Source organism: Suillus bovinus, assembly GCF_016758785.1.
Source record: "Suillus bovinus strain UH-Sbo-P2 chromosome Unknown EDB93scaffold_42, whole genome shotgun sequence".
NCBI lineage: Eukaryota > Fungi > Basidiomycota > Agaricomycetes > Boletales > Suillaceae > Suillus > Suillus bovinus.
This window is the reverse complement of record NW_024542098.1, coordinates 307,923-320,421: the sequence shown is the minus strand read 5'-3', so window position 1 is coordinate 320,421 and position 12,499 is coordinate 307,923. Positions and strand designations below refer to the sequence as shown.

The 12,499-nt window shown below is 47.9% G+C and overlaps 5 protein-coding genes across 5 annotated transcripts; 3 read left to right on the top strand and 2 right to left on the bottom strand.

The window, feature by feature from the left end:
- The first annotated feature begins 3,710 nt into the window (after positions 1-3,710).
- Positions 3,711-7,632, top strand: EDB93DRAFT_1156463 (Na+/solute symporter). Its single transcript, XM_041449900.1, has 26 exons — positions 3,711-3,771; positions 3,832-4,032; positions 4,086-4,115; positions 4,163-4,257; positions 4,309-4,329; positions 4,379-4,401; positions 4,459-4,520; positions 4,574-4,589; positions 4,648-4,744; positions 4,795-4,885; positions 4,938-5,118; positions 5,170-5,351; positions 5,412-5,425; positions 5,470-5,508; positions 5,555-5,638; positions 5,691-5,815; positions 5,865-5,918; positions 5,972-5,980; positions 6,033-6,141; positions 6,195-6,224; positions 6,281-6,294; positions 6,350-6,495; positions 6,542-6,646; positions 6,695-6,982; positions 7,033-7,105; positions 7,165-7,632. Exons 2-26 carry the CDS (start codon positions 3,990-3,992, stop codon positions 7,271-7,273), a joined length of 2,040 nt encoding a protein of 679 aa, XP_041306102.1. The 5' UTR covers positions 3,711-3,771; positions 3,832-3,989; the 3' UTR covers positions 7,274-7,632.
- A 144-nt stretch (positions 7,633-7,776) lies between these two features.
- EDB93DRAFT_1156452 (uncharacterized protein) lies at positions 7,777-9,256 on the top strand. The gene is made up of 4 exons (XM_041449899.1): positions 7,777-7,900; positions 7,994-8,515; positions 8,570-9,091; positions 9,145-9,256. Exons 2-3 carry the CDS (start codon positions 8,146-8,148, stop codon positions 8,791-8,793), a joined length of 594 nt encoding a protein of 197 aa, XP_041306101.1. The 5' UTR covers positions 7,777-7,900; positions 7,994-8,145; the 3' UTR covers positions 8,794-9,091; positions 9,145-9,256.
- EDB93DRAFT_1156450 (uncharacterized protein) lies at positions 9,023-9,651 on the bottom strand. The gene is made up of 2 exons (XM_041449898.1): positions 9,204-9,651; positions 9,023-9,140 (listed from the first exon to the last, which is right to left on the bottom strand). The coding sequence occupies exon 1, from the start codon at positions 9,478-9,480 to the stop codon at positions 9,247-9,249; it is 234 nt and encodes a 77-aa protein (XP_041306100.1). The 5' UTR covers positions 9,481-9,651; the 3' UTR covers positions 9,023-9,140; positions 9,204-9,246.
- A 385-nt stretch (positions 9,652-10,036) lies between these two features.
- EDB93DRAFT_591942 (uncharacterized protein) lies at positions 10,037-11,346 on the top strand. Its single transcript, XM_041456793.1, has 4 exons — positions 10,037-10,315; positions 10,364-10,893; positions 10,951-11,017; positions 11,066-11,346. Exons 1-3 carry the CDS (start codon positions 10,258-10,260, stop codon positions 10,981-10,983), a joined length of 621 nt encoding a protein of 206 aa, XP_041306099.1. The 5' UTR covers positions 10,037-10,257; the 3' UTR covers positions 10,984-11,017; positions 11,066-11,346.
- On the bottom strand, positions 11,130-11,715 carry EDB93DRAFT_591896 (uncharacterized protein). Its single transcript, XM_041456792.1, has 3 exons — positions 11,585-11,715; positions 11,401-11,511; positions 11,130-11,351 (listed from the first exon to the last, which is right to left on the bottom strand). Exons 1-3 carry the CDS (start codon positions 11,621-11,623, stop codon positions 11,277-11,279), a joined length of 225 nt encoding a protein of 74 aa, XP_041306098.1. The 5' UTR covers positions 11,624-11,715; the 3' UTR covers positions 11,130-11,276.
- Positions 11,716-12,499: the final 784 nt, after the last annotated feature.

Below are 12,499 nucleotides of genomic sequence, written 5' to 3'. Positions count from 1 at the left end.
ATGAAGGCGAAGGCAACGTCTTTGCTGGGCTCCCATGGGGTACCCAGCGCCTCGGATTCACTGTCAATGTCCTGAAAGGCGTAAGCGAAATCACGATCAACAGATGACCGCAGTGAGGAGTGAGAGAGATCGTGCACGAGGAAGGTGTAGTCCTCCCCATGCTCGTTGTATGAGTCATCTTCAAAACTGCTCCCTTTATACCAGATCCGCCCTGCTACGCTGCCTCCTCTCTGCGTGACGATGCCATGTAGCTTTCGACATTCATTGTTGTAACGCTCAAGATGGCGTCGTCTGATGTGAAAGAACAAGTGGTCGTCAACCCATTTGAGAATGGGCCCGATTCCGGCTGCGCGCAACAAATCAAGTCCAGCATCAGCAACATGTCCATAGACCCCCGCCGAGGGTCCCATACCGAAGGATATGCAAGTTCACGCAGAGTGAGCCATTCGGCACAATAAAACCACGGTGGCTGGCCATTGAGACGAGTGGAGAGGTACAGTGCGATAGGCTTCAGCGACGTCGAGTGGCCCCTTGAGATCCAGGTGGCAAGGAGCGTATGACCGCACAAACAGTGTCAAATGTTCCCCAAGTGCAAGGGAAGTCATCTGAGCACGTAGACGCATTGATGGAACAGCTAGGGTATAAGACAGAAGGCGACAAAGGGAAAGAGAAATTCTGGATGACGCGAAACTTCCCAGGTTTCCCTGATTTTGGGATAATGGACAGAGGCGAAGACTGAAAATGACCGATACAATTACGTAGTTCAACTGCCGAGAAAGGACCAATGTAGTGTCTGTGCTAAGTTCTTGTTCCAAAATTTTGTCAAACGTGTCCGAAGGTAACAAGTGAGGCACTATTTGGTGGGTTCTGAGTTCTGAGCCGAGGGGGAATGTTGAGATTAAAACCGGTACGTAAAGACTCACATAAAGTAGGGTATCTGGAAGACAGATTGTGACTACATAAGGCGCTTCCCAAACGTCAAACCGGTAAGGTGTGAGTGGGTGAAGTCGTCTGTGCTCGAGAACACTGTTGAGCTCCGTGTGAGGTGCCAAGGCACCCAGAACATAAGTGTGATCGTCGTGAGACCGACTGGAGCACCCTTTCCCGCATTGCCAGTCGACACACAGAGGTTGGTTTGATTTGCGCACGAGAAGCTGGTGGTCGACTCGTGTTGTGAGGGTGGCGCGAGAGTTGTCCCACAGACGATCTGCTGTGCACTCGATGAAGTTGTGTGTGGTCCTCCCCAGGCAGACGGCGCACACAGCGGGGGAGCGAGAGAGCTGGGTGCGCCATCCTGAAAACCCAAACATTGACTGCGGGAGTTGTTGCCTTTGGTGGTGGAAGTGTGTTTCTGGAATTTGGGTGATGCAGATCGTGGTCTGTGAGTGGGTGACAGAGAGCGTTTTGACTTCCTAGAGCGTAAGCGTCCGGTCGCCTCGGTGGATCCGGAGTGCTGAGCAGAGTCCTGTGCAATCCAAAGTCCGAGAGCAACATAGAGAGCAACACAAAGGCAGAAGACAACGCAGAGGCAGAAGGCAATGCAAAGCCATAAGGCAACGCAAAGGTAAACGCGAGGCGTCATGTGAAGGCAAACGCAAGGCGCAGCGAAGACGCGAGGGTAAACGCAAATGCATGTGGTAACGCAAAGGCAAGGATAGCACAATGTGATGCATATGATAAGGCAGTAGCGCAAACGCAAGGCGGTGGTGGATCGTGCCGAGTGACAAATGGGTAAATAAGATCGTAAAATACAACAGAATAGAAGAGTTCATTAGAGGTGATGTTGTGTGGTTAACAAACGGGAGACTCACACTGCGGGCATCAAGAAGGTCGCGCAGACGCATCTGGCGAAAGACGTGATAAATGTGCGAAGCAACGCAGTTTCGTCGAGAATGGAGATATCCCAAGCACCCTTGGCCAGAGGGATGGCGTTGTGCCAGGCCCTCCGTTGTTCTTCTTGGTAGATGAGGATGGCGCGTTGAGCAATGGTGTCAGGAGAGTTCCAGTAACGATGTAGGACTATCGACCCCCAGAAATTGGCTAACATGGTGACCCGTTGGGCAGGCCAGTCATATTCTTCCATTGCTGGATAATGCGAGGTACACTTGAGCGAACTCCACGGTAGAAAGGCTGCAGTCAGCGACGACCCTCGAGGAAGGTTTAGTCATACCAGCGCTAACCCAGACCGTAGAGCCGTCATCTCCAGTAGTGGGCACCATTCCCTCATCATCTCTAGTCCTATAATTTGCGTGGGGTCTGCCACACCCGCGTTCGTCCAGTAGTAAAGTTCAACGTAATGACCTTTGTCAATTTTTCGTAAAGTGAAATCAATACCATAATTTCATCGTCCGTGGGAGTCAGGCCGTGGGCGTAGAGGATGATGAGGTGTTTGGCCCGGTTTCTTCTTCCTTTCGTCATTTTAGCGGCTTCTTCGTCCATGCAAAGAGTCTCCCGAACGTTCGCTTTCCTCTTCGCTAAGTGTTGTTGTTCGAGAGCGAGACGAGTGTCTTCTGCTTCTGCAGTTGGAGTTGCATTGAGCACGGAGGGCATCATTGGTTGTTGTCCAAACGGTGCGTAGCAGATCTGCCGCTTGAGCTTCGGTGGTGGTAGCGAGGTAAGGCTAAGGCGACTGGCACTATAGGCGCTGGTCATAAAATCTGTGACAGATGAGTAAACTTGGGTCAGAATGAAGTCTGTCCATAGGTCGGATATGTGCGAAACAAAGAGATGAAATGATCATATTGGCTGGTTTCGTTCTGGCTTGCGACGAGTCTTTTATTTAGAGAAGTAAGATGTAAGGCATGATTTCGAGCTGTTGAAATGCGCTGATGGTGGTAAGAAGAAAGGAAGGCGTCAGTTAGGTTTGCTCGCGGCACCCGTAGACTTAATTCGTATCACGTGCTCGTGCCTCGTACTTTATAGAAGTCCAACAAATGTAGTACATAATACTATTTATTATTCAGGTTTTCACAAGCCAACATGAATAAATACGAAAGTATGGTGCTCGAGGTCCGACTACCATAAGTAGAAAGTCTAGGTGAGAAATTGAGCATGAGTGTCCGGGCTTCCATAATTATGCTCCTGTAATTCCCACGGCGACCATATCACGCACTGATGCATGTACTAAATGACAACCAGCAGAGGCCCAGTGCTACCCCACTTCTCATCGCGATCTTAGCCAACCATGACGCGGAATAAGTCACCCTGGGGTTCTCCGAGGCCGTCAAACGAACAGTGATGGGAGTGAGCGACCCATCTTCGCCTGGTTGTAGTCACAATACAGGACCTTATCAAGGATTGCAAACTGGGAGAAGGTGTCAAAGGAGGAGAAAGACACGATCATACATGTCGTTGCAGCCCTGAACCGGTGTGGTCAACTGTGCCGGAAGCGGCGAGCCGTATATGAGCTTGAGTAACTGCTAACACCGCTTTCCTCCACTGATTGAGTAGAACTCGCCTTGCAAAGCAAGCTGACCAAATCCCATGAAACTATCGGTTTCACTCGAAGACATTTGCTTGGGCCGCGCATCAAGTCATCTATCACAAGAACGGTCACAACTAATTGTCGACAATGTTTGGCTCCAAAAATCAGCTCTGAAACTTGAGCCTCACTCGCCAATTGACCTTGACGATGGCAGCAGTATTAAGTTTAGACGTAACAGCAATACGTATGCATATCGTCATGTGTAAATCACGTCTTCTCGGTGGGCCAGCCACCATGCCTTGATAATCCGAAGATAGGCATATGTTTGCTTTCCGGAATGTCGCTCAGTAGGTTCAACTTATCGGCTGGCTAACTTGAAGTTCCTGCTCACTCACACTTTATTTTAGCATGAATTTGCCAAGTACTAGATGCTTATCTCCCGCTGCCCAAGAAGATGTCATACGATAACAACTGACCCTATATCACCGCATACGCTCCGCTGATTAGTTGGGCTATTGAAGTTTTAAATGTAGCTCTCCCCGTCCATTATCTATTGTAACTCACCATGTCTAGCGAGCCATCATATTCCGAGTTCAAGCCACTCCTTGGTATGTCTGTCATGCTTTGAATGCTTCTATCGCTCACAAACTCCTTCATGAAGCCCAGAGTGTTGGTTATGGCGTTGTTGTTGGTATGAGGTCTAACAAGGTTGAAACTCTTCGGCTGACTATTTTCCAGGTGTGGGGTTCTTCTTCGCAGCCATCATGTTCATCTTGACCACGCTGCAACTCAAATTCTTCAAATTTTCCCCCGCTTCTTCAGAAGAATTCACGGTATGACGTCGTTCAATGCTCCAGCTGTTCTAATTTCTAATATATCACAAGAGTGCTTCTCGGAGTGTTAAGGTATGGTTTGTATTTTAAGAGACATGTCTCGCTACCTCATAATTGGAAGCCTGGTCTAGTGTGTTGTAGCATGTGCGTGCTGCTACTTGCTTGGTTTCTCAAGCGTTGCTGGACTAAACTTGTGTGTAGCGTAAGTGCATGGACGTGGAGCGCTACCCTTTTGCAATCGAGCACTGCTGCATATACATTCGGTAAGAACTTGTTTCACGTCGGCCACGGCATACGTATTAATTTCACTTAAAAGGCGTTAGTGGTCCTTGGTGCATATCTTTTGGGACTTGCGGCAACCTTGTTGACTCACTTTTTGACCCTGTGTAGGTGGTATGGTGTCGGTGGCACCATTCAGGTCGCTATTTTTGGCATGATTGCCTCCAAGGTAAAGCAGAATGCCAACGGTGCCCATACATTCCTTGAGGTATGAATGACAAATTCGAAAGATCTTTTCACTTGTTCACTGGCATTCAGATTGTCAAGACGCGATTTGGGACAAGTGCTCACATTCTCTTCACATTTTATGGATTTCTGTGTATCTTATTAGTCTGCGGGTCTCTGCTACGTACGTCCCAATATTTGTTCTCGACTGTTAGTGTCACTCATGGCTACGACAGTTGGAGGCTCTGCGACTGTTAGCGCCTTGACCGGCATGAACACCATCGCGGCATGCTTTCTTCTCCCTATTGGTATTGCTGTCTATGTCGTCTTTGGTGGTCTGCGCGCGACATTCATTTGCGACTGGAGTCATACCATCATCTTGTTCACTATTATCTACATATTCGTATTCCGAGCATAGTGAGTGTTTCCTCCTGCATGGGACTAGTTGATCATGGAATATTTTGATAGCGGAACATCACCCGCCATTGGTAGTGTCTCCAGACTCTATGATCTCTTAGAACAGGCTAGCCTCGACACTCCAGTGGTAGGTAACGAAGGGGGGAGCTACTTGACTATGAAATCGAATCAAGGGCTTGTGTTCGGTGCTGTCTCAATCCTTTCTGGTTTTACTGGAGTCTTCTGTGATCAAGGTCAGCGACTAATACATGTCTCATCCAGTTTACATTCCTCTAACGGAACATTTTGCATAGGTTACTGGCAAAGGGTAAGCCTTGTGTTTTGTAGGATGCACCTGACTGAGCAAGGTAGGCGATAGCAAGTCATCCAGAGTCGACCACCAAGGCATACGTCAGTTTCGCATTTGTAGATTTGAAACAATCTGACAGCTTGACAGATGCTTGGTGGTATTTCTTGGTTTGCTGTTCCATGGGCATTTGCATCTTGTCTCGGTCTGAGTGCTCGCGCTCTTCTGACCAATGCAAGTCCTGTTATAGCACACCCCACAGATGATAACTCACCAATATTTGTAGCCGAATTTTCCCACTTATCCTTCTCCGCTTTCTCCAAGTCAGACTAGCGCAGGTCTTGCAGCTCCTGCTGCGGCCGCTGTGCTCATGGGAAAGGGCGGCGCGATCACCGTGCTTCTTGTAGTATTGTACGTATAGACTATGATGGGAAGATGCGATGTTCTGACATGGTATCAGTATGGCTGTGACTTCAGCTGCTAGTGCTGAGCTCATCGGCGTATCCAGTCTATTGTGAGTTGCTGCGTCATCCTTCTAAAGGCAAACACCTGACCATACACGATCAGTTCGTATGAGTGGGTAGTCCATAGCGTGGATATTATTACTGAAAATGACCCCTCACATCAGCATATACCGGACGTATTTCCGCCCCAATGCCACTGGAGACGAGATAGTGAGGGTATCTCACTACTTCATATGTTTCTGGGCTGTCTGGATGGGCTGTTGGGCAACGATTGTAAGTGTCATTCATCTCATCGTTTGTTTCCCGCACAAGCTCAAAATCTACAGCTGTATGCTGCTCACATCGACCTTGGATGGGTGAGTTGTATCGCTCTCGACGCCGATGGCCTCCACTGACGAGTTCGTGGGGAAAGCTATTTTTTGTCCAGTAAGGTTTTGACTGTTGTGATGTGAAGCACTTGCTGAATCTATCCGGATCACAGAGGCTGTATACTCAGTCCTGCAGTCATTCCCATTGGACTTACTGTTTCGTGGTCTAAGCTTACAAAGGCAGGCGTTTTCTGTGGTGCTATAGGCGGCGCATTTTTCGGAATGTTGGCTTGGATGATCGGATGCTGGAAGATATACGGTCTGATTTGTCCAAATACCACTGACATCATGCTGACTGATTTCAGGTCAAATCAACGTCACTAACCTTGCAGAACCGTACTCAGCGCTATGTAGTAGTCTCGCGGGATTGTTTTTCTCTGGGATTCTGACGGTAGGGGTGTCGCTCTCAAGTACGTTTTTACTCCCTCCCAACACCCAATGTTTATTTTTTTCTACAGACCCTGCTGACTATGACTTCTCGGGCACTCGAGCCATCGCCATCTTAGAAGATGCAAACGAAAGTAACGTTTGGGACGATGACACTCCAAACAGAGCATCAGACACCGAATCACAGAACAAGAAAAGGGGCACCAGCGAAAAAGGGTCGTCGTTCAAACAGCCAGTTTCCAACATCATGGAACTCAGGCTAGAGAAGGATGAGGAATCACGTATCAGATCCCTCAAGATAGCGTTCAGGAAGGCGCTTATGTATTCTTCGATTTTGACATTGATTGTTGTCATACTTGGTCAGTATGTCAGCGCTATTCTATTTGCTACACGACTGATAGAGGACCAGTCCCAATTCCCATGTTCTTCTCTCATTATATCTTTAGCAAGAAGTTCTATACCTTCTGGACAGCTTGCTCGATGTAAGTTATCGACGTCAACACGCAGTTCGATAGAGTGCTCACGGACTTTCTTTCGACAGTACATGGGCACTCGCGAGCGGGACATTTTGCATCGTCTTACCCTTGTGGGAGTCCAGAGTTGAGATTGGTACGATATTGGGTTCAGCTTATAGATCAATCTACAAATAGAGTTCACTTTGAACTCCAAGTTGCTTCATGTATATATCTTTCCTGTTGGCATTAGGTTCCAGCTTCGTCTGGCTCAGGAAGAGTCGGAGGCACGAGCTGTGTGTCTGGGCTGGTCCGAGCTTGGGAAGCAGGTGGAGCCGCTGGGTGGGCAGGAGACCTACGAATTCTGTCGTGCTCTAACTCTTGTGTGGTGCAATCAAAATAGTGTCTTTATAATACAGTGACAGTTCAACAGGCTAATTAAGAGAGAGCAAGGAACGAGAAGGTTAACGAGCGAGAGTTTGAAGTCTCGGTGTCGTAGGTAGGTCGAAAAACGAACGAAAGGATTCCAGACGCTAACGCTCACCTGGAAGTGTGGGACACTCCCCGGGTTAACCGGTTACGTCTCGGCACCTGTGCAATGCAATTGTATACCCCAAATTGGCGCCACCTTCATGTAATGCCTTACATAATACCTACCGAAGACAAAAGCTGGAGTCTTAATTGAAACATGATTGCAACCACATCTGATTGAAACATGACTTTTTTGCATGCCGGCAAATGGTATCTCATGGGAAGCCCTTGTTATTGTCTTTTTTGTGCGAGTCAGAACGGGTCTTCACCAAATCTGGTTACTGGTTCGGCAGCGTGAGTTTATTGTCATCATGACCACCTTCGTCTTCCACCTTTTTGTTAATACAAACTTGGCCCATGGACGCTTTGCCAATGCCACACCACCAGGAATCTATTTATTCGCGAATATCGGAATAGGGTGAAATCTAAGGTCTCGTTCGTCTGCCCACCTACAGGCCTATCGATTTCTCTCAGAATCTCCCTACTACAACTTTACTCTTGGCTCATTACCAGGTGCTTCATTGATTTCTCTCGGCAAAATGTGGCACTCGGGCAATACTGTGTCGTTCTCTCATCCTTCCAACCCGCCGAACGAGCTGCACCTGCACAACTTGCCATCAGATACTGTTTTAACATGTGCTAGCGCTTCCAGTTCATCACAAGCAACCTGCACCCAACCACTCGCACCTCCTCAAGCTCACTATTCATCCATGCAGCTCCAGGATGACATGTTTTCACAGTTCTTCGGAGCCAAACCACACCGAACGAGAGTCCTCGAACGGCATGTCCCTCCGCCCTACTTGCGCGAAGGGGAGTTTGAGAAACTGCCTGTCCGTACTGCTTATCCGAGTCCGGATGCAGACAACAAGCCCATAATACTCACTCGCTATTTGTTTTCCTACGGTTTCTGTACGTTTCTCTCGAACATGTATCACAAGATATGAAATTGACAATTCCCTTCAGTCTTTCCAATATTTTGGATAGTTGGAATCGCTATAATATTCTCCCCACTTCGGCCCACTCCTGAATGGGGGATGGGAAAGTCGGAAGAGGAGAGACAAAGGCTGCTTGCGGAGATGCGAGTTTCGGAACTCAAATGGGCCAAGCGTTGTTTATATGCCATGATCGCACTTTTGGTTCTCGTTATTATTGTGTTGGTGACCACCCTTGTTTTGGTAAGACGGTAAAGAGGCGCTGGCGGTTGCTTTACTCTACCTTCTTTCCATACAGCTATTGTGTTCGGCCAACCGGACCTTCATCTTTTCGTCAGCTAAGTACTATAGTTGGATTCTTCTCCTGTATCAGCAACTCTGGCATATCACTTTCAAGCTCAAGCCCTGTTTATACTTATAGACGACATACTTTAGTGTACCACCACAATCAAGCCATTTGTCTCTTTACTGAATGAATGTCCTCTGGGTATCCGAATATGCATTGGCAGTGTATTACGAACTAACAGTGTGCACTAACTAGATCCAGCTCGAGGTAGGAGGCTCCGTTTTCGGATTTCTTATCCAAACCAATGATCTTCGAACTAGATATTGCACCATCAACCATGATACCAAAGCGAAAGCAGAAGTAGAATGGTATGACTCACTGTGGCGATGTGCCGCTTGGGCTTTCAGCTTACCCTGAGCAGATCATGTATCCTGCATCCTAAGGCATGCGGGTGAGTCATGTGATTGATTCTTGGTTGCACAGCGACCTGCGCTCATACTCACATCAGGCCTACACCAGAGGTTATCGCAGCAATCTATATCTATCGTGCAGAGGTCTCCGAGATGACCACACACTTTTTTAGGCGGGGGCAGCTTTTTAGATAATGTCGATGATGTCAAAGCAAGAACAACGACGGTGAGGAACGATAAACGCATTTTCTGTGCGAGGCGATATAGAATCTTGAGGGGGTTCTCGAATGATATCTCTGAGAATGGGTAGACGCTGTAGGACGATGACTAGCTTTTATACTCTGCATATACTTCTGGGCATGGTTCTGGCCGATTTGGCAGAACCGTTATTGCTGAAAATGCAGGAGCGGATTCAGTTGATTACGACTATTGCGTGCTGGCAACATCGACGACCCTCTTCTTAATATTACCCGCAGATTGCTCGCTCTCGTCTTCAGTCTTTCATCCCAAAGCTAAAAAGTTGATGCTCATTCTAGTCACTGATACTTCCGAGGATATTCCATCATCTTTCTCGCGATAAATGCTCTCCGGTATCAGTGTTGTGGCAGAACTACATGAGGTTAGTTTTGCCGGTACAACCAGCACAACAGGCAGTAAAATTCTACCGAGTGTACATATTCATATTATTATCAATCTAGGACTAGTCCTCTGCTAACCCTGAGTACTGAGTTCTGCCAAGTGCTGCCAGCAATTTTTCGTGGAGTCCTGCCCAGTGCCCACAACTAGGGCTGTTCACCGTACGCCGATACCCATAATACAGTGACTCGGTCGGCTATTTAGAGCTCGAGTTGACGGTACGAGTCCCGTATAAGTTGCCGTACTTGTATCATAGGGCATATACGGCCGTAATGCGGTGAGGGTTTGTTCATCCTGGAGTAATACGCACATGTGAGTCACGGGATCATCGATCAACCATTCCGTGTTTATACATGTTAGAAATCAACTGACGCGGTTGTGCTGCGTATGCAATCGTCTCGTTTTATCAACTTGTGGTCCAATATCAAGCAATACAATATCCATGGTAAACTGTGAGAGGCCTTGCGTTGACTGGTGTTAATGCTTATTGGAGTGATAGTTGCGGAGCTCAAGCAGAAGGCGGAGAAGGCCAAAGATGCGAGCGTCACAATGATGGTGAACACAAGGGACAAATATTCCAGTGTTCCTTCTTCAAAAACGAAGTGGGATCCCAACTGGAAGCGTGCACCTCCACCTGCTCCAGCAAGATCGTCGGGTAATGGCCCCCCACCGCCTCCGCTGCGAACACGTCCAAATGCTTCTGGAAGTACGAGAAGCTCTGTTGTGTCACCCCCTCCTCCCTTGGCACACGATTCGCGGACCGGTGCTTCTCCCCCACCATCGTACAGCCATCTCTCTCCCCCACCCACACGCGCTACGAGCTCTTACCCATCGCAGTCGGGATCGACACATCAAGTGGATCACATAGATTGGGCGAATTTGTCACAGGAAGACAAGGATGAATTTTTTAGCTGGCTGGACGAATTTTTCTCTAGATATCTCAATATCGCTCTGCCTTCCGGACGGTCATCTGCAGGAATGAAAGGAAGTACTGCAGTCACAGTGCAGTCAGCTGGACCTCCGGTGTGTATCAGTATGATGTCATATTTGATGCCAGCTGACTGTGATTCTGCCGTACAGCCGGTCAATCTCAATTCACGACCGTCATGGTGAAAGACCTCCTTTTCTGGTACTGCGCCTCTGTACTGTTTGTGAACCATTTCCATGGAATCTTCGCCTACCAACAAGCGCTCAGAACAGTCCACATTTATGGAGCCCGAAAGATTAATGCATAGTTGTTAATGAACGACTGCGAAGATATCCAACACCCGTGAGGCTACAAATCATAACGTACAAATACAAGAGAAGAATTTGGGATATAGGTATTCCGATGTGGGATGACATTCGGACGTCAGCTAGGGTACACCATGCGCCCATATACAATACAAGGTAGCAATCGACTAGATTTACCCTGACGGTCGTACACAGTCAGGATGACGTGTTCGGTACAAATTTTGCACGCGGCGGTCTTCTGTCACCACCTATGAAAAACGTGAATTCCTACGGATAGGGGAATACGAGGACTCGTACCGAGGGGCACCCACAATTCCGCGCCGTCTTGTGCATGTGAGACGTACTCGTCTTACACCGTAAGGAACCACAGTCGGAGGTTACACCGGTGAAATATCTTCCGTGAAAGTGCTGCGGTGCGAAGAGTGCCATAAAATCGCTATCGTGTCAGTGCCTATGGCTTCCATTTGAGAATGAAACCTACACCACACCCTGTCCAATAGTCACCGACACTGTGATGCATTACAAGTGTGAAGGGTGATTTTGGAATCAGCGCTTACATTTCATGGAGACACATCAAGGGCGCAGCGCTAGTGGTGGTGGCGAGAAAGGATGTCTGTAAATGCCGTTGAAGACAAGGTTGCTTCTGTTCGACGAGATGGGTTGCTGAGACCAGTTGGTTCTAGGAGGCTATTATATATCACCTCGCTAAGCGAAATCGTGGCCTGTGGTACATATGCATCCATGATGGTATCCCGCATGTAATATAACAACATACGAAATAAAGAGTATTGAGGTCGGAAATCCAGTACACTAATCCTCGAGACTATCCCGCGGTCAATTTCAAGTTGCCCCAGATGCGTCATTCCGCGCCGAGCCGGTTCCATTCGGATCAAACAATCTTATCTCGTCGCAAGGAACATTGATAACGAAATCAGATCGACATACAAAAAAAAAAACTTTACTGTAGGAGACAGACGGCATGAAGCCGGACACAAGGCTTGCTAGCAACAAGCAGTACATAACAAGTACGTACAAGTCTGACTCTAATATTCAAGATCAATGCATCCGCGACTGGCCGCCTAAATAGATGAGCTGAATTACAATACCCAGGACCATATTCGTCTCAAGGAACAAGATCGTAGGACTCGGGGAGTGGTATATCGTTCTGCCCAGTCACAGAACGAGTGAAAGACAGTGTGCGAATAAACACGGACGTCGGACGTATCGTTGCAATCACTTATATGAAGTTCCGCCACAAACCCTGACCCGAATAGTCCAAACTATTAGAACGTCCTGCAGGGTGTTAGTGACTCCAAGTGACGGCTTATTGAGTAAAGGTTCAGGTCGAGCCCAATGACGTGTCAATGACATCAACCGATCCCGTAGTCACGAAATG